The 24,328-nt window shown below is 41.0% G+C and overlaps 1 protein-coding gene across 2 annotated transcripts in view; it reads left to right on the forward strand.

Annotated features, from left to right (window-relative positions):
• Positions 1 to 204: 204 nt before the first annotated feature.
• EFCAB14 (EF-hand calcium binding domain 14) overlaps positions 205 to 24,328 on the forward strand; it is a 37,554-nt gene continuing 13,430 nt past the window's right edge. For both annotated transcript variants that reach the window (XM_030870047.2, XM_030870049.2), the window contains exons 1-5: positions 205 to 1,398; positions 2,963 to 3,111; positions 9,047 to 9,192; positions 19,259 to 19,357; positions 22,613 to 22,723. In XM_030870047.2, coding sequence (XP_030725907.1) covers positions 1,217 to 1,398; positions 2,963 to 3,111; positions 9,047 to 9,192; positions 19,259 to 19,357; positions 22,613 to 22,723 — 687 coding nt within the window. In that variant the 5' untranslated portion in view covers positions 205 to 1,216. The remainder of the gene's footprint in view (positions 1,399 to 2,962; positions 3,112 to 9,046; positions 9,193 to 19,258; positions 19,358 to 22,612; positions 22,724 to 24,328) is intronic.

The raw sequence follows: 24,328 nt of genomic DNA on the forward strand, positions 1-24,328 counted from the left end.
CCTCAAGAAACGAAACTCGCCCTTGTCAGGTGAGCTACAGGTCCCAGACCCTCCTGGGGGCGGGGCCTCCTCGACTGGCAGGTGGGACCTGCCCTCGCTTGAGCCTGCATCCTTTAACACCCCGCCTCCCCATCGCCCCCTCGCATGACGTTACCAGACGGGCGGCCAATGGGAGCGCGCCTTACTGGCAGGCGGTGTCGGCGGTCGCTGCCAAAGGGAAGTGAGTTGGGGCTGGAGCGATGGCCCGGGTCTGGAGCCCGCGGCCGCCGCCGCCGCCGCCGCCGCCACCACCCCCCCCACCAGCGAGTCGGGAGCAGGGGCGGCTGCAGCCGGAGCGGGGGCCGGAGTCGCGGCTGCAGTGGAGGCGGCACGTGTGAGTTGCCGAGGGTCGCCCGTGCCGGAACAGCTCGAACTCTGGGTGGGAGCGCTTCAGGTGGGCTGAGCCGCCGTCGCCCCTCCTCACCGCGCCCCCAGGCCCAGACAGCAGGGCTGGGGTCTCCCGAGGCGCGGGACTGGCTCCTCTCAGGCCAAGCCCTCCAGGCCGGGCTCTGGGTCTTCCTCGGCCTCTGGCTTCCTTCAAACTCAGGCCGGAGGCCGGAGGACGGTGATCATCTCAGACTCAGGCATTTTCTCTGTCGGGGTTGTAGCGGCTGGGAGCCCCCTCCTGCTGCCAGCTAGGGAGGGAACAGCGCCTTCCCAGCGTCTCGCTCTGCATCTCCCCCTCTCCTCCCATTGAAGAACAAGTTTCTTTTTTTCTCTGCATTGGAAATTCTACCCCGGAAGTCCAAAACACCCATCTGTGTCCTTCCCCAGCTCCTGGAGCACCCTTAGAAATACTATATACTGACCAGGTCTGAGAGTCTCTTGACTTGACTTTTTATTCTCTTTGGGAGACAAAGGTTCCCCCCTCGTCCACGTCCAACACCCTCTTCGGTAACTGACAGTGCATGCCTAGGGCTTTATCCATTTGGATCACCGGCTCTCTGGCCATCTTTATGTGACTTCCCCTACCCATCTGAGTTACGGTTTCCTCTGGGCTCCAATCTCCAGCCCCCAGCGGATCTGGTCAGTCCCACTCCTGGGTGGGACTGACCAGAGGGGCTCTGGCCCAGGATTCCTCACCCTGGAAGGCGGCTCCAAGGCCTCGAGAGAACTGGGCGTCGGGTACGAACCTGGCAGCTCAGGAGTGGGTGCTCCACTTACCCCACACAAGAAGATGAAAAAGCGCAAAGAGCTCAATGCACTGATCGGCTTGGCTGGGGACAGCCGGAGAAAGAAGCCCAAGAAAGGCTCAGGCCACCGCCTGCTTCGCACCGAGCCTCCTGACTCAGACTCTGAGTCCAGCTCAGAGGAGGAAGAGGAATTTGGTGTAGCTGGAAATCGCTCTCGCTTTGTCAAGTGAGTAATGCAGTACTCAGGGGTGGGATGGGGAAAAGGCATCTCCTTGCACTACCAAGGAGGCAAATTAAAGGGAAGGAGAAGGGAGTTCTTAGGAAGAAAAAAGTGTGTAGACCTTGGAAGGCACAGAGGGAGGAAGAATGTTAGGGAGAAGATGAGTTCAGTTTCTGAATGAAGGATAAATTAGAGATCTATCTCTGAGTATACAAAGAAGAGCTCTGAATCTAGGGTGGAAAGGTGGACTTGGGGAATGTGCTAAGAGCCCAGAGAGACCAAGGCGGGAGTAGCAAAGAAGCTAAGAATAGGGAACAAAGAACAGAGAAATTTGGGGGACTAGACCTTTTGTTAAGTATAGGAGAGACAGGGACCTTAGGACTGCAGGTTTTTTTGTTAGGTTGGTTGGATTTTTTTGGTTGTTGTTTTCGGAGGGGGGGTTGTTGAGGGTTTTTTTGTTTCTGTTTCTTTTTGCACTCTTGATGGGTCTGAATCTTGGTGATGGGGGAATATGGTGAGGGACATTCTGTAAAAAGCATGAGTCTTGAGAGAAATGACGAGTGGGAAACAAAAAGAAGAAGCAGGTTTTCTCAAACCACTTTTAGATGGTGCAGTCACTAGACAAATCCCGTAGTGAGCACAAAGACATTGCGAATTGGGGGTTACGGTAGGAAAGGGCTGAAGGGAACCTTGAAGGTGCCCTTGGACTCTCTTAAGGAGCACGTTAAAAGAAGAGTATGCTGCTGAGGTTGTGGAAGCAAGAGCTAGGCAGAAGGTTGGGATGCTAAAAGAAAAGAGATTGAATCCTTTGAGGTTTGTTTAGAATGTCTGTGTCCTTTTATGTTAAAGGAAGAGATTGGTTTCTTTGCCAGGTGAGGTAGTTCAGGGTAATCCTGGGTTTGGGCTGTGAAGATCTGATGAAGTGGAATAGTTAACTGGAATAGTTATCCTGTTGGGTTAGTTTAGACCTTGAGTGCTGGTTGAAGTTTGGTGTGAAATCTGACCCCTTTCTATGTTTCCCTTCTTTCTGAACCAATAAGCTGGAGTGTACCAGGTGTCCACTTAAACCTACTGTCTACTTTTTTTCATTCCATTTGGAGTAAAACTCACTCAAAAGTTTATAAAGTTTCAGTAAACTGAAACGAGGTCCTCTGGAGTATGTATTTAAGAGAGAGAAATAGATAAGTGAATTACAGTACAGTGATGGAATGGCAGAGAAGCTCTGGTCTTTACAATTCCCTAACCTGAGCCAGTTTCCAAAGAAACTGATGATGAATTGAAGATGGCAGTGAGCTGCAGTGCCCGCAGGTGCTTCCTGTAGCTCACAGGAACTCCCTCTGTTTCATGTGAAGTTTGAAACCTTTGTCCCCTATAGATGAACCCTTTATAGGTCATATTATTTAGACATATTCAACCTGCTGTTCAGATTTAAGTGTGTTACCCCCGTGTTCCCTGGTGAATTAACTGGTATTCATTAGAGATGATAATTGCATGGCGAAACGTGCTATTTTGAGTAAGGCTGTATTCCAATCTCTTCTGTACTCCTGGTTGAATTTGTTCTTACGATCAGGGGAGACTATTTGCGATGCTGCAGGATCTGTTACCCCCTCTGTGCTTTCGTCATCCTTGCCGCCTGCGTCGTGGCCTGTGTTGGCTTGGTGTGGATGCAAGTTGCTCTGAAGGAGGATCTGGATGCCCTCAAGGAAAAATTTAGAACAAGTAAGTGGTCACCCTTTTCAGAGTATAATTTTGGACTCTTTTTCCAGGTTCTAGGACAAAGTGAACCACACTGAATTAAGATTTTTGCTCACTCTGATGAAGCAATTATATGTTCCTGTCAGCTTTTTTTTTTTTTTTTTTGCGGTACGCGGGCCTCTCACTGTTGCGGCCTCTCTTGTTGCGGAGCACAAGCTCCAGACGCACAGGCTCAGCGGCCATGGCTCATGGGCCCAGCCGCTCTGCGGCATGTGGGATCTTCCCGGACCAGGGGCACGAACCGGTGTCCCGTGCATCAGCAGGCAGACTCTCAACCACTGCGCCGCCAGGGAAGCCCCTGTCAGCATTTTTAAACTCTTTCTTAGCTGTCAGCTTGAAGGCAGTAACAGTTACTCATTTCTAAATCCACAAACAAAAAACAGTGCTTATGCACCACTAGGACAAATAGCATCTGAAATAATGGTATTGCAGTCAACACTTACAGTGCAGAAGGCAAGGGCTAAGATCCAGAAGTCTAGAATCTTGGTTAATCTCCACCTGTTGCCACTTCATATTCCCCAACTATAAAGTGGCAATAGCAACACTAGGCTGTTTCCTTCCTCCTCACAGGGACATTTGAGAAAGCATGTGGGAGTGTCTGTCAGACAGTTTCCTCCTTAATAAAAACCTATAGAAACATAGGACTGAGCAGTAATAATGGTAGCCAGCATGTGTGGAGTGCTTACTGTATGCCAACTCAGAAATAAATATTTGTCTCTTGAGTGTTTTAAAGTTTAAGAAACTTGAAGTTGAAGAGTTTTATGTATGCAAAATTGTCAAGTTGTATTTTGCACATCCAAAGTACTTTTTCTGAAAGGTGTGTTTGCATGGTAGCTTCAACCTGTTTTAACCTAAAGATCTTCCTTTAGCAACACTGAGATGTTTAGTTCTAGGTTTCAAGGGTTAATTTTCTAAAACTAGTAAAAATTTTTTAAAAACAATGTACAAAAAAAAAGAAAGTAAAGTTATGCCCAAAAGATGCTTTACTCAGTCTTTGTTTTAACTAACAATTAGTGCATAGCTACAATTACAATCTGAATTTTATTATAAATAATAAAATTAATTTTTAAAAAAAGTTTCTAAGCTAAGGAAGCAGTTTCAGGTTAATCAAAAATACCCTAACTTTAGCAGCTTTAACACACCAGGAAACTGACCACCAGGCTTTCTCAAAGCCATAAAGAAATCTGGCCCCAGAACTAGAATTAGAGTTGTTTCCTCACTTCCTCTCTTAAGCCATAGGAGATCACAACATCCTAGCTTTCCTTCACCCCAGCTTCTCTTTGCTGCCTGCAGTTAGTTAAGTTCCAAACCTGACCTAGGGACAGCTAATCCTTAGTGAGTATGTTAATGACGTTCCTAGTGATGTTGCTTGAAAAAAATATATTGAAATACTAACTTTGGTTTTCTTCTGAGCTTCTGATTCAGGGAATGGGATTGGGTAGGCCACAGTTCTCTACCAGGATCATCCTGACCTATATGTTTTATCAATTGGTGGGATCAGAGTACAGTGTAAGAATGAGATTTGTATTTGTATTCTCCTGAATGTTGTCCTTAGCAGTATTTACACGGTGTTTTTAAGGCCAGTGTTTTCTTGGTAAGTAGTAATCATAACTTGGAAATGAGGTTCTGAGAAGCAGTGTTTTAACTATAAATAACCACTGACGACACCTGTCTGTGCCATCATCTCTCCATAACTAGTTGGGCCTCCTCCGTTTGTACTACAGCTTGTTTTGGTTACATATAGCAATTGTTTATTTATACATTTCAAAACATTGCTCAGTTCTGCCTTCCAGGGATTCATTTCTCTGATTGCTCTGTGCCTGTGTTTTTAGAACACCAGTGTAATTTGTACCTTAGCTGAGCTTTTCATTTTCAGGAAATTTCTTTGTTTAGAAATGCATATTTGGGCTTCCCTGGTGGCGCAGTGGTTGAGAGTCCGCCTGCCGATGCAGGGGACACGGGTTTGTGCCCCGGTCCAGGAGGATCCCACGTGCCGCGGAGCAGCTGGGCCCGTGGGCCATGGCCGCTGGGCCTGCGCGTCCGGAGCCTGTGCTCCGCAACGGGAGAGGCCGCGGCGGTGAGAGGCCCGCGTACCGAAAAAAAAAAAAAAAAAAAAAGCATATTTGAAATGTATACATGTAATAGACCTGACAATCGATCAGGCAACAGATATTTATTGAGCACATGTTAATACAAATATTTATTGAGCACATGTTAATACCTGGAAATACTCTATTCAGGAAATGCCAGGAGTTGTACCCTGGACTGTGAGACCTACTTTCTATCACTGAGCAGCCTTCCCCTGGGACCCTGACTGCATTTGTCAGCCAGTTGAATGAAGCAGATTTGGAATTGTCAGTCCAGCTGCTCTGTGGGCTTTGGTTTGCTGCAATAGATACACCAGCACCTATACAGTCTAAAGCAGGACTTCCTGAAGGAGGATGGGGTAGGGCCTGGGGCATAAATCAATCCGCAGGCTGAACCATTGTGGACTACTTGGCAAGAGTTTTTTTTGTGAAAACCATTTTCTTGGCTAAATGAGGTTAATCTTGTTAAATTTAAATAGTCTTCCTTTGAATTATGCTTCTACTTTCAATATATTTCAATAAGTTTATTTTTATTTCTTGTTTTTCAAGAGGACAGTGGAAATAAGACCACCTGCTGACCTGGTTTAAATACCTTTTTGAAAAATTCAGAGCCCCTTGTCCTTTGTCTCATTATCTTCCAAGACACTTGTGAGGAAAGGAGGCAGGATTGCTGAAATATCTGGAACAGAAAGCAAAGCAGATAGGCTTGGTATTTTTCCCTTGAGGCCAAGGAGTAACTTGATCCTTAAGCTTGAAGTGCTGGCTGGCCTGAAACTCTAAGCTTAGTATTCTTCTTCTAGAAGCAGGTACTCCAGAAGACCTCCACAGTTATTATAAAGAAGATTCTATTCCCAAGCAATCTTCCATATCGCTCAAGGCTAAAGTGAGGGGAAAGAATTTGGAAGAAAAGGACAGTATTGATAAATCAGACATCTTCATTGCTGGTCATACAGGGAGAGTAGCAGTTTGGTCATTCAGTGCAGAACTTAAAAATGGTCTTGTTAGGCTATAAGCATCTGTGACAGCTGAAGTATACTAGAAAGAGTATTGGTCTTAGAAGCACAAGGTTTGACTGTCGAATCCTGACTTGCTCATCACTAGCTATGAAACATAGGCAAGTCACTTATTCTTTCTGAGCCTCATTTTCCCATCCATAATATGTAAAGATGTATTTGTTTTACGAAAGCACTTTGGGCATTCCTCTGTCATAACATTTGTCACACTGTATAGTAATTCTGGGGCGACGCCTTGCTCCCCACTAGACTGAGAGCTTCAGGGTCTTTTGTATGCACTAGTGCCAAGTACAGGGCCGGGCACATAGTAGGGGCTTGATCACAAGATGAGTAATTACATAAAAATTTATTGCAAATTATAAAGATGTATAATTATAAAGTATTGTTGTTGGCATTATATGTTGTATCTAAAGGGTGTAGGCAAAAATCTCCATTTCCTGATCAGGAAAAGAGCTAAGTAAGTTCTTTTGAGTATGACTATACTAAATTTTAAATAAGTTGCTTTCCATGTTGAAAGAACATGAATTAGTAATCATAAGTTGTTTGTTTACTATACTTCATTCCCTTATGTAATCAGAGTGCCTTTGCTTGTCTTATCTCTCCTAAAAAACCCCAAATCAGATCATGAATATAATCCCCTCTTAGCTCATACAATCCTCAGGATCCAGAGTGTTTTCAGGGCTTGTCAGACTCACATGTTTATTAGTTAATAATTTTAATCCAAGTTATTTATGTGTTTGTCCTACTTCCTCCTCTACTTAATTCATACAGACTGCAGGAAAAAAAGAGACTCTCCCCCAGCCTTAGGATGTTTTACCACCAGAGAATGGCAGACGTGTGTGGGATAAGTTTTTCTTTATAACCTAACTGGATATGTATACGAAATTCAGTTGGGTGCTATAAGTGCTACATTAATTTCGACTGGTAAAATATTCCTACCATATGAGATGAATGTATTCCTGCAAACTGTGTGTAAATCAAATGTTACATTAAAAGCACTTAGCCAAGTCTGCTACTTTTAAAGAAATCCTTCACATATTTTTGAAAAGTGAATAAAAATATCTAATTTCTTTTAATAGTTCTGAATTTTCAGGTAGTGGGTTTGCTTACAGTGAGGATACCACCGCCACCCCCTGATTTTTGGGGGGATTTTTTTGTTGTCGAATTTATTTATTTGTTGAGTTTTCTTTGTTTAACTTAATAGGATAACATTAACTCCATTTCATACCATACAGTCATTTCACTGGATAGGCATTTGCATGCTTCTGTGTACGTGGGACTGTGCTGGGCCCTGGGAATACAGGACCCAATAAGACCTGTCCTCAGGCAGCTCTCTGTCAGTCTGATGGAGGGGACAGACAAGTAAATAAGTATAGCACAGTGTGTTCAGTGCTCAGTAGAGTTTGGAGTGGTAAAGAGGTAACGGTGGTCCAAGGTGGGGGCCAGCTCTTTGTGCTGAATCTTGAAAGGAATTAACTAGGCTAAGGTGGCAGAAATGAAGAAGGGGCAAGCCAAGGACATCTAGGCAGAGAGAATAGTGTGTGCAGTCACTGAGGCTTAAAGAGGTTGGTGTGTCAGGAAAATCAGCTTGGCTAGAAAGTAGATTGAAGTGGTAGCTAAAGTGATGAGAAATATGGTTGGGAGGTAAGCAAAGGCCAGATGTATTTAGTCTCTAATACTTACTGAGTGCCTGAAGTGTGCCAGGTATATTCTAAACGCCAACTATACAGAAATGAACAAAAAAAGTCTGGGAACTTACACTTTAGTAAATTATTTTTTATCTGTCCATTATGCCACTTTTTGGTTTTAAAGAAAGCATATGACAACTAATCAGGCAGTCTGTGGCTTTAAAAGAAAGACATAGGTTTTATCCTAGAGGACCAACCACTATCAATCAGTATTTTATTTTCCATGAAAAGGAAAGGATACTCTAAAGAAAGAAGAGAAAGCACTCTTTCAGGCCTCTACCTGCAGGCTGGCAAATCTCTAAACCATCCATGAGATGTTGTTTCCCAAAAGAAAGGCCAGATAATACCCTATACTTCACCTAACATTTTCCTTTATCTTCTGTTTCACTTTGAGCTTTGGGGTTGATTTAAGAAAACACTATTTGCTGTTTATGAAAAAGATTTAAATATCTTCGCTCTCATAACAGTACTTGAAAGGTGGCAAGAATCTATCTTGCGTTTGACCAATTTGAGATAGAAAAAAAATAGATTTAAACATTTAGAGATATAACTTAGGATGTCACCTTGAGCATTAATGGAGTAAGGTTTATAAATCTTCATTGACCAGTCAGAAAGCTTCTTAATTGAGCAGGTCAGTACTTAACATTTATTTATCACGTATTGTATGCCTGGCCAGCTGTGTGTAGTGCTTTACAGCCATTCTTTCACTTAAAATATACTTCACAGGATGGTTAGAATTATCACTGTATTACAGGTGAAGAAACTAAGCTCAAAAAATTTGAGTAGTTTGCTCAAAATCCCAGTAAGTTACAGAGTTGAAATTCAAATCGAACTCTCTGCTGATGTTGTTGGTTATCATTTTTAGCCACCTGACTTTAAGAAGTTGTATTGCCAGTAGTGAAATAGCCCCAGTTAAATGGAGCTTTAGTGTTAGAGATATACATTTACATAAATAAAAGAATAGTGGAGTTGATAGATACGAATTGTCATTATCCTCCCAGAATTAACTTTCACTAATCTGTCTTCTTTCCTGCTGTAGGATCATTTTTTCATCTTGGAGCCATGAGGGAACTTTATGGCTATTTATTATTGTTCTTATTTTTGCTTTCAGTGGAATCTAATCAGAAAAGCTCATTCCAGGAAATTCCCAAACTTAACGAAGAACTACTCAGCAAACAGAAACAACTTGAGAAGATTGAATCTGGAGAGCTGGGATTGAACAAAGTCTGGATAAACATCACAGAAATGAATAAGCAGGTAGCAAAAGTGTGATTCTATTTCTGTGTAAGCTATGAATATTTCATTTTGTCTGTTCAGTATGTATCTGTAAGTATAGGGAACTCACTTCAGATTGTTTTACTTTTTGAAATGGTGCTTTGCATACTGTGATCCCAACACATTAAAGTCAGGTAAAATAGGTAATAGTTATGCATTTACCCAATATTTAAAATGTTAACCCTTTCTGCAGAGGAACAGAGTTTTACCAAGTAGAACAGTTTAGAGGAAGTTAGAAATTCTTGAATCAACTTTTCCTAAGGAACAGTGTAGGTATTAAATTTAAGAACAGTGTCGTTGGGCTTCCCTGGTGGCGCAGTGCTTGAGAGTCCGCCTGCCGATGCAGGGGACACGGGTTCGTGCCCCGGTCCGGGAGGATCCCACATGCCGCAGAGCGGCTGGGCCCGTGAGCCATGGCTGCTGAGCCTGCATGTCCGGAGCCTGAGCTCCGCAACGGGAGAGGCCACGACAGTGAGAGGCCCGCGTACCGCAAAAAAAAAAAAAAGAAAAAAAAAAAGTGTTGTCTAACGCCCAAGAAAATTGTTTTTATTAGATAGTGAGAGCTTATTTTGTTTAATATAGTTTACAAACTTACAGCCTTGGGGTGTAGTGCTATATGCTGTACTAAAAACTTATCAGCAGCTAATGGTAAGTATTATTCTAGAATAGCATTGGAGGAAATGGCAGAGTTGGTTAAATACCTTGACCAGGCAAGAAGGACTAGAGCCTAAACTTTTCCAGCCCCTAAATTGGCCAGATCTCACATTCATTCCGAAAGAGAGACTCTGCCAGAGGAAAAGGGCGTATTCAGAAGATGTTGATGCAGCATTGTCAGGATTCAGCAGTCAAACCTTGTGCTTATACGAATAAGGTGCTGCAGTTGCCACTTGGTAACTATAGCCCCTGTTCTCAGTTTCTGTGGCTTAGTTAAGAAAGACGTGTGCGTCGAGAAGAAAACTCAAGTGCCAAGTGAATGGTACACCCACAAAGTGCTTAAAAATAGTTTTGTCATCCCTGTCGGGGCTAAGAGGATATTCTTTTCTCAGAGTGGAGTCACAAAGTTCAGAATCAGCCAGGGCAGAGAGCACCATGCTAGAATGAAGTGCTTGCTGTTGTTTTTGAAGCAACCCCCTCCTTTCAGCAGTAGTTTGGGAGTGGGGCGGTTCAGCACTTGCGACCAGAGATCAGTGGCCTGGGGCAGAAGCTTTCAAACTTTTTCCTGGAACCCACAGTAAGAAATATTTTCCATCATTACCCGGTAAACACATGCATACGTGTATGTGACTGAAATAAAAGTTTCTGAAAACAGTCACTTGTCCTTAATATTATGCTGCCTTATGATATTTTATTATTTTTTATTCAGTTCTCTTTCATTTTTAAAAAGTATTCGTGAAATAATTGATGGGTTGCAGCACCTAGTATTTACTAGTTATCATTTAGCCTTGGACTCTGAGTTATAAGGGAAAAGCAGGTATTCACTCCGTTTTTACAAGAAAAATAGGATAAACTGTGGTCTTGCTTGTATTCACAGAGCACATGAGCAGTTTGTCCAGAGAGTACCTCAGGTGAAAGTAAACCATCATGAAGCACTGAGAGACAGTTAGCATCTCTCTCTGGGGCAAACTGTGGGCTCTTTATAGTAGCCAGTCGTGGAGTTTACCGTTCTGAGGCATCTAATTACACCAGAAGGTTGTATATTGTGTTCTGAGCTTTGCGCACAGACTGATGATGATGGTAACTGCCACTCATTAAATGCCTGCATAAAGAAGGCATTAGATGTACTACATATGAGATCTCCTTTCTCCTTTTTCGCTTCTATAACTCTGTGAAGTAGGAGGTGCTATCTCCATTTTATAGATTAAAAAACTAAGGCTCAATGAGGTTAAGTAGTTTGACCAAGGTCAACAGCTGTGTAGCAGTTCTAACAAAATATTCAAGTTGTAGGAACCTGTTTTCTTTCCAGTTTTCTACTCTGCCTTCCATCTTTATAACCTCTAAAGGACACAGTAGGTGCTTAGTAGATAAAGCTGAAAGGATGTGAAGTCGAGTCCCTGTCAGGGCTCATAATCATTCATCATTGATGATTGTCTGTTTTAGTAACTTTTTTACTTACTATTTAAAGAGCACTTAATTTTAACCCCAAAGCAGCATTTCAGGCTTTATAGTGTAAAATGGTCTAATAAAATGGTCTACAGTAGCTATTTTTAATTTCACTAATGAAAAGTCATGTAATATGCATGAAAGTCATGACTCCTCTTTTGGCTGGAATGTGGGGGATTTTTCCTTAATGGTTTGTACCTAATTCAACTTTTTAGACTCTTTGAATTGCAATGTGTGACTTTAGAGATAAGTTCTATAACACTTGAATCCATTCTGACATGCTATGCTAGAATGTGTCTGTCAGAGACCAAAGCAGTCCCAGATATCAATAATGGGAGAGTGCCCCTTGTCTCTCTATTCTAGTTAAACATGTAGCTTTGCTGTAGTTTTCCACAGATTTGGGCATTATTCCACCCAAGAGAGGAATGCTGAAAAATGGAATCCAGCTTTGCAGTTTCTGGGACTGTAGCTGGGTCCTACTGACAGTGTGTGGTCCAGGTCTTATAAGTGAGTAAGAAGTCCTAAGTGTTGCCTGGTAATTGGAGCACTAGTGGTCAGCTCTCCAGAGCATACTCTTTCTGTGAGGCAGCTGATACCCTAGGCCTAGAGCGTTTGGGGCATGGGGAGAAGTGGAACAGCACCTCACCTTACATTGCCTCGGCTTTCAGGCTGCTCCTCTGGTTTTGGGTGAAATGATAGCTGTCAACCAGCCACACTGGCCATTCGTGAAGCCATTACCATTCTTGAGGTACCTGTGACTAGCATCTGGCTCTGCCGCAGCCTCAGGATAGAGCCGTACCTGGGAGAGTAGTTTCTACCCAGATTGTTCCACCTAGAACACAGCTTGTTGTCCCTGTAAGCTCTGGCCAGTTGTCAGTGGAAGGAGTTGTTCCCTCAGGTGAAAAAAAGGGAACCACACAATTGATAGGTCATTTGGAATAATCATATCCTTGCCCATCAAGTTGGTGTAGAGCCAGTTGTGTACATGATTTGGGGCTGAGTAAAACACACATGGGGGAGACCCCTTCCAAGTACTTTATGATTGAGCATGTTAAGATAGTCTTCGAAGGCCCAGTGGAGGGCATGGGGAAAGGGCCAGCCAAGGAAATCTGTCACACCCCTTCTAAAGCTTTGTGATATGTTTTCCTATGTGTATATTTCTTTCCCACCTTTTGTCTTTAAAATTTCATAAGTAATATGTGAATGTATTCTTATATAAGATTTAATAGTAAAATACACATAGAACTCTTACGAAAACTCCCCTTCAACCCCATCTCTGTATGTGCCCCCATCACACACAGATACACACACATAACACACATTCCCTGTCCCCATAGTTCTTCGCTGTCAGTAGTCTGGGCTACATTCTTACAGTCCCCTTTATATGCATTTACAGAATTGTAATAGCTTTTAATGTGAATTAGCTTTTAGGTTAGCGTGTGCACATGCATACGCGTGTGTGTAACTAAATGGAGTCATTAGGTATATATTCTACGGCGTTCTCTGTTTACTCAATATATCTACACCCTTAGTGTTAGACATTTAGATGTTTCTAGAGTTTTGCTGTTACAAATAAGAAAGCAGTGAATAGTCTTAAGCGTACATCTCTATGCTGGTGAGCATAAAGTAATCTTTTTTTAATTTGTTTTCTTTCAGTTTTATTGAGATATAATTGATACACAGCACTGTATAAGTTTAAGGTGTATAGCATAATGATTTGACTTACATACATCATAAAATGATTATCACAGTACATTTACTGAACATCCATCATCTCATATAGATACAGAATTAAAGAAGTAGAAAAAATATGTATATTTGTCCTTGTGATGAGAACTCTTAGGATTTACTCTCTTAACTTTCATATATAACGTACAGCAGTGTTAATTAAGTTTATAATGTTGTACATCACATTCCTAGTACTTATTTATCTTATAACAAGAAGTTTGTACCTTTTGACCACCTTCCTCCCACTCCCCCTCCCCTCACAATTCCCCCCCACCCCACCTCTGGTAACCAACGACAAATTTGGTCTCTTTTTATGAGTCTGTTTGTTTTTGAACTATAATTGACCTATAATACTGTTAGTTTCTGTTATACAACATAGTGATTTGATATTTATATACATTTCAAAATGATCACCACAATAAGTCTAGTTACTTATGCCACCATATAAAGATAATACATAGTTATTAACTGCATTCCCAACACTGTGCATTTCATGCCTGTGACTCATTTATTTTTCACCTGGAAGTTTGTACCTCATAATCTCCCTCACTTAGTTCTTTCCTTCCCCCACGCCTCCTCCCCTCTGGCAAACACCTGTTTGTTCTCTGTATCTGTAACTGTTTCCGATTTGTTATGTTTGTTCATTTGTTTCTTAGATTCCACATATACGTGATATCATACAGTATTTGTCTTTCTCTGTCTGACTTATTTCACATAGCATAACATCTTTTGGGTCCATCCATGTTGTCACAGATGGCAAGATTTTATTCTTTTTTATGGCTGAGTAATATTCCATTGTGTGTGTGTGTGTGTGTGTGTGTGTGTGTGTGTGTGTATCATACACACCACAACTTCTTTATCCATTTATCTATTGATGGGCACTCAGGTTGCTTCCATATCTTTTCTATAGTAAATAATGCTACAATGAACATAAAGGTGTATATATCTTTTCTAATTAGTGTTTTCATTTTCTTTGGATAAATACCCAGGAATGGAACTGCTGAATCATATGGTAGTTCTGTTCTTTTTTTTTTTGAGAAATCTCCCTACTGTTTTCCATAGCGGCTGCACCAATTTACATTCCCAGTGCAAGAGGGTTCCCTTTTCTCCACATCCTTGCCAATACTTGTTATTTGTTGTCTTTTTGATAGTAGCCATTCTGACAGGTATGCGGCAATATCTCATTGTGGTTTTCATTTGCATTTCCCTGATGATTAGTGATGTTGAACATCTTTTTATGTGCCTGTCTTCTTTGGAAAAAAGTCTGTTCGGATCCTCTGCCCATTTTTTAATTGGGTTGTTTGTTTTTTAGATGTTGTTGTATGAGCTCTTTGTATATTTTTGAGTATTTACCCCTCGTCAGATATATCATTTGCAAACATCTTCTCCCATTCAGTGGGATCCCTTTTTGTTTGGTTGACAGTTTCCTTCACTGTGTAAAACACTTTAGTTTAATGAAATCCCATTTGCTTATTTTTGCTTTTATTTCTCTTGCCTAAGGAGACATATTCAAAAAAGTATTAATAAGGCCAGTGTCAAAGAGCTTACTACCAGTGTTTTCTTGTAGAAGTCTTATGGTTTCAGGTCTTTACATTTGAGTCTTTAATCCATTTTGAATTTATTTTTGTTCATGGTATGAGAGAGTAGTCCAGTTCAATTCTTTTTCACGTAGCTGTCCAGTTTTCCCAGCTCCATTTATCAAAGAGGCTGTCTTTTCCCCATTGTATGGTCTTGCCTTATTTGTTGTAGATTAATTGCCCAGATAAGTGTGGGTTCATTTCTGGGCTCTCTATTCTGTTCCATTGATCTATGTGTCTGTTTTTGTGCCAGTCCCATACTGTTTTGATTACTGTAGCTTTATACTATAGTTTGAAATCAGGGAGCATGATACCTGTAGTTTTGTTCTTTCTCAAGATTGTTTTAGCCATTTAGAGTCTTCTGTGTTTCCATACAAATTTTAGAATTATTTGTTCTAGTTCTGTGAAAAATGCCATTGATATTTTGATATGGATTGCATTGAATCTGTAGATTACCTTGGGCAGTATGGTCTCATTTTAAGAATAATTTTTCCAATCCATGAACACGATCTATCTTTCCATCTGTTTGTGTCGTCTTCAGTTTCTTTCATCAGGGTCTTACAGTTTTCCAAGTACAGGTCTTTTACCTCCTTAGTTAGATTTATTCCTAAGTATTTTATTCTTTTTGATTTAACAAGTAACCTTTAGGATAGATTTCTAGAAATGAAATTGCTGAATTAAAGGGTGTAAATGTTTCAAATTGTGACAGATAATCCTAGATAACCATCTAACAAGTCTTCTCCAATTTACATTTCCATTAACAGTGCATGAGAATACCTATTTCCGTATGTGCTTTTCAGACCTCAGTGTTATTCATATCTTTTTAAGGGCACGTGTTAAAACCTCCTTGATGTAACTGCTGCTCTTAAGAGGTTTATAGTTTGCTGAGAGTATCTCTCTGGAGCTGAAGTTTCTCACCCATTTTATTTTTAAATGGATAGAGTTGGAATGTTGAAGATTAGTCTGAGTATTTTGGAGCACTTATGGAGAATTGCATGTTTAAGTGCTTATTAAATTTCATTATTAAAGAGCTAACACTTACTTGGTATTTTGTTTGTATCAGGTACCGTGCTGAGAGCTCTAGATATGTATCTCATTTAAGCCTCATAGCCTGTATTAGTCATCTGTTGCTGTGTTACGTTTGTCCCAAAGCTTAATGACTTAAAACAACAAACATGTATTATCTCACAGGTTTTCTGGGTCAGAAATTTGGAAGCAGCTTAGTTGAGTTGTTCTGGCTAGGATCTCTCTAAGGTTGCAGCTAAGATATACGGCCAGGGCTGCATATCTGAAGGCTTGACTGGGACTGAAGCATCCTCACTCATATGGCTGTTGGCAGGAGGTCTCAGTTTGTCCCACCATGGCTTCTCCATGGGGCTGCTTGAGTGTTATCACAACATGGCAGCCGGCTTATCCAGAGTGAGTGATCCAAAAGAGAGCAAAAAGGAAGACAGTGCTTTTTTATGACCTAGTTTTCAAAGTTGCCCATTGTCACTTGCACTTTATTCTGTGGGCCAAAAGTGAGACACTCAGTGCAGGCCATGCTCAAAGGAAAGGGAATTTGTGTCCACCTCTTGAAGGGAGGACTATCAAAGATTTTGTGGACATATTTTAAAACCATCACATGTCCCTATGAGATGGTTGTTGTTATACCATGCTACCAGTGAGGAAAATGAGTTCACACTTATGTAGCCTTATCTCCTGCTTCCTAGACTCTACCCTCTACTCTGCTTGGTCTACCCTTCTCAGCGTCCATCCCAGACACAGAGTGTTCATTCTTAGCCATTCATTCATTTGGTAGATGCTTATTGAATGCCTGTCTTTGTGTCAGTCGTATTATGGAAAATAAAACAGACATGGTCCTTGATGACATGGAGCTTACAGTCTAGTAGTGGAGGAGAGAAACCTTAATTTAAAATCACACACATAAATAAATCATTGTCGCTCTGAGAAATGCTATGAAGGAAAAGTATTCCTGGGCCTATTCTTGCTATTGCTCCCTACCTCTTCCCTGATGCCACACTCACCCTTCTAACCTAGAAAGGATAGCTGATTTATTTCTATATATAAAACTCTTACTTCTCTCTCAGAGTCTGATTTGAGTCCTGCTTCAGTGAAGCCTGTCCCTTTCAACCTGCACTAATATTTTCTTAGACTGTATTCAGTATCACATTTAGTACTTGTTTCTTTAATGTTACCTATCTACTTCTACCTCTCCCTCTCCCTCCCTCCCTCTCCCTTCTCCTCTCTCTTCCCCTCCCCCTCTCCCTCCCTCCCTCTGCCTCTCCCTCCTCCTCTCTCTTCCCCTCCCCCTCTCCCTCTCCTTTTCTCACTCATATTTTGCTCCTGGCCCCCAGGCCTTCTTTCTATTCTTCAAATATGCCAAGCTCTTCCCCACACTGGGACCTTTGCCCTAGCAATTCCCTCTGCCCTGAAATGTACTTCTTTTTATCTCTCTCTCTGGTTAATTCCTATTATTTAGATCTCAGTTTAAATTTCATCTTCTAATAGAGGCCCTCTCTGGCAGTCCAATCTAAAGTAGCTACCCAGTCACTCATCGTCACCTTATTTTTTTTTCACATCTTTATTGGCGTATAAATGCTTTACAATGTTGTGTTAGTTTCTACTGTACAATAAAGTGAATCAGCTGTATGTATACTTATATCCCCATATCCCCTCCTTCTTGAGCCTCCCTCCCACCCCTGCATCCCATCCCTCTGGGTCGTCACAAAGCAGCGAGCTGATCTCCCTGTGCTGTGCAGCAGCTTCCCACTAACCATCCATTTTACATTTGGTAGGGTATGTATGTCAATGCTACTCTCTCACTTCATACCAGTTTCCCCTTCCTCCCCATGCCCTCAAGTCCGTTTTCTACCTCTGCGTCTTTATTCCTGCCCTGCCACTAGGTTCATCAGTACCGCTTTTTAAAATTCCTTATATATGCGTTAGCATACAGTATTTGTTTTTCTCTTTCTGACTTACTTCACTCTGAATGACAGTCTCTAGGTCCATCCACCTCACTACAAATAACTCAGTTTCGTTCCTTTTTATGGCTGGGTAATATTCCATTGTATATATGTGCCACATCTTCTTTATCCATTCATCTGTTGATGGACATTTAGGTTGCTTCCATGTCCTGGCTGTTGTAAACAGAAGTCACCTTATTTTCATTTTCCTCTAATGTATCCCGCTATCTAATTTTTCTTATATCAAATTGTCTGTCTCTTTGTACTAAAATGTAAACTCCAAAGATCACTGACATCTGTGTTGTTCACCACTGGAATAAAATAGGGCTTAATAGATATTTGTTGCAGGAATGAATGAATGAGTGGGTGAATGAAAGGAAAATGGTCTGACGCCCCTGAACACATCCCTCCTAAAAGGAAAGAGGGAGAAGAGTTCCAAGGCTCCTCACTGCACCCCGTTGTTCAGAACACGCTGGGGCTCACTCCAGGAGCTCTCCTTAAATACTGTACACAGTACTTATTACTATCTAATACTTTGCTTCTTTGTTCTTCTGTCACCTGCTACCAGGATGTAAGCTCCATGAAAGCAAAACCTCACAGTCTTATTTGCCACTTTCTCCACAGTTCTGGGCACAGAGAAGGTGCCAGGCATTTGTTGAAGAAAAGAATAAGGGGTCAGGTTTACTTTGTCTTGTATCCATCTGATGCCCACCACAGGGTTAGGCATGTCACAAGTGCCCAGAAACTTTCATGGTTACTCTGTGAGGCCATTCTGAATATAATTGCTATTGGTAGATCTGTGTCCTCATCCTAGAACTTGGGACAGGAAAGCAGTGTGGAACCAAGTTTTGAGCCACATTGCAAGGTTTTTAGAATATGATCTCTGCAACCTGAAACAGTATTACACAGGTTCCACCAGTCCTCATTCTAGAGAGAAGTCCAGCTATTTAGAATTTCACCCATAAATAGCAGAAGGGAAGATACTTTTTATTTTGATTCAATTCCTATTTTAATACATTCAGTCAGCCAGCAGGTCAGTGGGTATTTATTGAGCCCCTTCAGGGTACAAAGTAGTGCTTTGGTTGAGCTATTGAGTTTGAAATGTTAATCACATTGTTAAACCAAAACTAAATCCCCAGGCAGTTGAAAGTGCCATTCAAGTTGTCAGGGTTCAGTTGCTGTCAACTGTATATTGTGATGTTGGGCTTTTACTTTATATGTTCCCACTTGGGCAGAAACAAAAGTTCAGCAAATAACTGAGGTGGTATTTTTTACCAAAATAAAATCTTTCAGAGGTCCTTGATCATTAGCTTTCTTCCTGTCCAGTTGTTGAAGGATTGTGTTGTAATTACTACATCTTTTGGGTAATTTAAGATTTTTGCATCTTGTAGCTGCCAGGAGTGGGGTAAAGAATAATGCCTGCCTTTCCCTCCTTGGCGCTGGTATTTAAACTGGGCAGGGAGAGAAGGGGTGTTACTGCTTCCTCCCACATCTCAAGTCTATCCAAGGTATTCTGCAGAGTTCTTCTACTCCTGTGACCTGACCGGGCAGAACGTCTGGATCACAGAATCACATGATGCCCAAAGGTGCTTGACATCACCATCAGCTGTAGAGTGTGTGAAGGGAGCATTGTTCTACAAGTTCTGTTTTCATTGTTTATTACTCATTTCCTTTCAGATTTCTCTGCTGACTTCTGCAGTAAACCACCTCAAAGCCAATGTCAAGTCAGCTGCAGACTTAATTAGCCTGCCTGCCACTGTAGAGGGACTTCAGAAGGTAAGTGCTGTGTATGGGCACTGAAATTAACCTACTGTAATTCTGTCTTCTTACAAATTCTCTTTGAAAGGCTGGCGTTTGAAATCAGCTACTCCAAGGACAGTAATAGAGTTCAAGACATCTCTGCTTTGGTCTGGTTGGTTGGGCCTTTAATTTGCAGCAGGTGGTTTTAGCTATGGTTTATATAGATTCACACCTTTTTATTTGGCTTTCCAAGTCCCAGGATTGCTTTGCTGGGACTCTTGTGTTAACATGTGTGGGTTTGCTTTTCATTACTTGCCTGTTTCAGTTCATCATCCACAATGTCTTTATGAAAGCAGAGCAATTGTACATGAGAGTTGCTCTAAGTTGCTATTATTTTCCATGATTGAGAAAGAGAGGGGATTTTTTTTGTTTGTTTTCATTGGTTTTGTTTTTTAAAGATAATTTGGGGAAGTGCAAAATAAAAATTCAGGATGTGATAAATACTGGCAAGGATGTGGATAGAGGGAAACTTCCAAACACTCCTGCTGGGAGTATAAATTGGTAAGAAGCATTTTGGAAAACAATATATATTATTTTATAAAGGTAGAGAGACACACCCTCTAAGCAAATCACTCTTAGGTATATGCCCTAGACTCTAGGGCCTAGGCAAACATTACTTTAGAATTTCTATTTACTTGATCCCTAGGATTCAGCCTAGAGCAGGAGGCAGTAACCAACCAGTTGAAGAATATGTTGGGATCTTTAGAGCTGGGTGGGGAGAGTGGGTAGGGAATGGAAGGAAAAGAGTGCTTAATGGGCACACAAGCAACATGAGGGTTAGGCATCTTGTAGCTGCCAGGAGTGGAAGCAGGATGTATGTATATATATGTAAAAACTTACCAAGTTATACATTTTAAATACGTGCAGTTTATTGTTTCTCAGTTATATCTTAATATATATTCCTGTAGCAGTAAGTGGAAGAAGGATTCTGGAGCAGGGAACCCCAAACAATGGGTATCAAATCTAGAATCTTTGGCTTTTAAAAGTCAGTGTGTGCTGAGTTTGATTTGATTATATACCAGGCTCTATAAACAGACAAATTGTTTCCTCAAAGGAGTGAGAAATTCCTAAGCCAGAAACAAAACTTGTTATTTTATAGCCACACCACCTGTGTGTGCTCAGTCTCTGTAGTCTGCTGTTTGTCCAATATGGTCATCTGCACAACTTAAAAAAAAAAAGTAGGGACAACTTTGATGAGACCAGACTGTTTTTGCCATTATTCCCAAGGGTCAAGTGGGGAAAAAGGTAGGCCTCTGTAGCCTTTAATACAGAAGCAACTCTGGCAGTCTTGCATTCAAAAAGGAAATTGGTTTATTCTTGCATTCGTTAATTCAACAAACATTTGTGGGGCTTCCTCCAGTATGTGCCAGGCACTTTGCAGTTGGTGAGAATACTAGTTTCAGGGTTTTGCTCTAGAGTTCACATGGCTCTGTCAGCTGCTTCCTTAAAAAAAAAATCTTAAACAAGAGCTTACTATCTTCTTGCGTCCTGATGGGCTCATGCATCCAGCCAGTGAAGATTCTCTAACAGTGGATGTCTTTGAATGCTTGTAGCTGCTGTAACAACAGACCTTACATAGACAAAATCCCAGCTTAGAGACTTCTACCCAGTATGTTGTCTCTTTGCAAATCTGTGCATTTATCATGTCAGGCACTACTTTTATCACAGGTGGCTCGGTTTTGAAGTGGTAGGTCATCTCAAAAAACCTAACTCCAGTGTATCTCATGTAATTTTTTTTTTTAATGTTGAAAATGTCATTTCTTTTTCTCTTGGATTCTTGACTATCAGTATAATAAACACACTTGGTTAAAAATACTAATGGGACACTATAAAATTATCAGTATATCTTAATGAAAGACCAAAACCTATCAAATTAGTAACACTCTTATAGATGTTCCTGTAGGACAAGGCTGTTTTAAAAGATCATTTCTGAATTATATTCCTAAGTCCGCAATCCACTTGGGCTCCTTGGACCTAATGAAAGCAAGTAAGCTACTAGCCGTATCTAACTCTACTCAGTAGTTACTGATGGGATTCTAAAGCAGAACACATGCTGCCAAATGGAATTTTCCCTTCATCTCTACAATGCTGGGTTTTCCAAGGCCAAAAATGGTTCCACCCATTTTCACTCAAAAGTCATCATTTGCTCCTGAGAGTGGCAATCTACAATGATAGCTCTGACCATCTGCCTGCAGGGCTTCATAGAGGCAGTTTGTGGGAGAACTTTACCTACAGATCCCAGATTTATAAGCTAGTTTTTTGGGGGGTTTTTTGTTCTGTTTGTTTTGTTTTGTTTTTAAGGAAAGATCTGGCTTTCGTCTATGAAAATTATGTGTGTGTGTATGTGTACTTTCTGGTTAATTGTGTCAGTATAAACTACATGGAGTTCATAGTTCGAAGGTATTTGAAATAATCCTCCATTAGGTCAGTGGTTAAGTAAAATCACAATGCTATACCACTACACTCCCACTAGAACAGCTAACATGGAACAGATTGAGGATACCAGTATTGATGAGGAGATGGAGTACAAAAGTTAAGCCTACGTCTACCATGTGATCAGCCACTCACCTCCTAGGAATTGTGATAACAAGAAAGCTTATGATGAAGAGAAATGAAAGCATATGCCCACATGAGGGCTTGTACGTTAATGTTCATAGCAGCTTTATTTGTAATAGTCAAATGTTGAAAACAACCTAAAATCTAAAACACCATCAGCAGGTCAAGGTGATGTATCTGTAGAATGGAATGCTACTCCACAACATGCTGAGTAGCTACAACACGCATAAATCTCAGAATAATTATGCTGCATGAAAGAAGCCGTACCAAAAAAAAGTACATGCTCACTCACTGTTCTATTCATGTAAAATTCTAGGAAATACAAACTGAGATATATAAGTGTATGGATAGATAGATAGATAGTGACACATATATATATAGTGATAGAAAGTGGATCAGTGGTTGCCTGGGAACAGGGAGGGAAGAATTACAAGGAGGCATGAGGGAACTTGGGGGTGATGGATGTTTATTATCTTGATTGTGGTAATGGTTTCACAGGTGTGTGTATATATATATATATATATATATATATATGTATGTATATATATGTAAAAACTTACCAAGTTATACATTTTAAATACGTGCAGTTTATTGTTTCTCAGTTATATCTTAATAAAGTTATTAAAAAATTTTAAAAAGGAAAAAACACTGACCCTACTACATGTTTCTGTTCAGAGTGTTGCTTCCATTGGCAATACTTTAAACAGCGTCCATCTTGCTGTGGAGGCAATACAGAAGACTGTGGACGAACACAAGAAAACCATGGAGTCACTGCAGAGTGATATGGTACGGAAATCTACAAATGCTACAGAAAGTTAGCATACTCCTGCCTACCCTTTTCTGTGTAATCTTGTGATACCAACTTTCCATTTACCTAAACAGGCCCCACAGGCACCTTTTTAAAAGATAAAATAAGCAGTGTTGATTGATTTTACTACAATCTATAAATTGAGGTAGATAGGATTAAAAGCTGAGTCTTTTGCAAACGTGGTAGAGGAGTTACAGCACTAAGACACTGTCCTTAGAGTTGAATGGGTAGGAAGGAAAACGGAAAAGAAGGAAAGGGGAGTGGGGAAGTGTCTTATTTATTGCTACATAACAAATCACCCTAAGACTTAGTGGCTTAAAACAACAGTTTATTATTTCTCACTGTTCTGTGGATCAGGAGTTTGGGCAGGGCTGTTAGACTGGGAATGATTAGAGGCAAAGCAAAGAGGAGCTCCAGAGGATGAAAGGCCATCTTGGGTGTTCCAGTTTCAGCCTGTCTCGCAGTCGAATACAGCCACATGTGTGACCTCATCCTATACCACGGGGAACAGGAAGCCACCCCAACCCCACTGAGCCCAGTCAACCCACAGAATCATGAGAAATAATAAACTTGTTTTAAGCCACAAAGTTTGGGGATGATTCTTTTTTTTTTTTAAGATTTTTTTTTTTTGATGTGGACTGTTTTAAAAGTCTTTATTGAATTTGTTACAGTATTGCTTCTGTTTTATGCCATGGTTTTTGGACGGCAAGGCATGTGGGATCCTAGCTCCCCAACCAGGGATCAAACCCTCACCCCCTACACTGGAAGGCGAAGTCTTAACCACTGGACTGCCAGGGAAGTCCCTGGGGATGATTTATTTTACAGCAACAGATAACTGAGACAGAAGCAAACCCCTGCAGTGCTCGGGAATTGTTTTCAAACATTGCTTAATGCTGTGCAGATGTAAGCTGTCTGCAGTCATTCAGAGGCCTTAATTAATCTCCTAACGGATACTCAGCTCCATGAAAGATTTATGAAGGGTGAAAAAGGATGGCACAGCCCTCGCTGTCCTGCTGGAGAGATGAGTTATACATGTATGAAATCAGGACAGTTCAAGGCACACAAAAGTTCCCTAGCTTCTCCCCCAATTTCTAGATCTGCCCTACATGCTCTTTTCAAGCTTTGGAGTTTCAAGTTTAAACTGGGCAGTTTGTGCCAAGGAGACCTGGGCTGTATTAGAGCTCTAGAAAGGAGGGTTTTTCATTTTCTTCAGAACAAATACTCCTCACTTTTATTTAGTGGGGCTGACCCAGACGAAAAAGCCTTGATCTAGGTATCCAGACACCCTGGATTCTAATTCCAACTCTGCCACTGAGTAACTGTGTGATCCATAATAATAAAGACTTCTCTAACTCAACAGTTCTTTTATTATTATTATTATTTTAATAGCTTGAGCATTTTCTCAAAGTAATTATTTTCTAAAATACTTTTTACTAACTCAAAAATTCATACTTTATAGAACCATGGGGTTTTTTCTTTTTTTTTCTCATCCTCTCCTCCTTTTCTCTTTGTTGTTACCATTTGTCTCCTATAAAAGCAGAGTTGACAAATGTCTAGGATTTCAGATTTCAAGGAAAACAGTT

This window comes from Globicephala melas, chromosome 1 (assembly GCF_963455315.2).
Source record: "Globicephala melas chromosome 1, mGloMel1.2, whole genome shotgun sequence".
In the NCBI taxonomy this organism is placed as follows: domain Eukaryota; kingdom Metazoa; phylum Chordata; class Mammalia; order Artiodactyla; family Delphinidae; genus Globicephala; species Globicephala melas.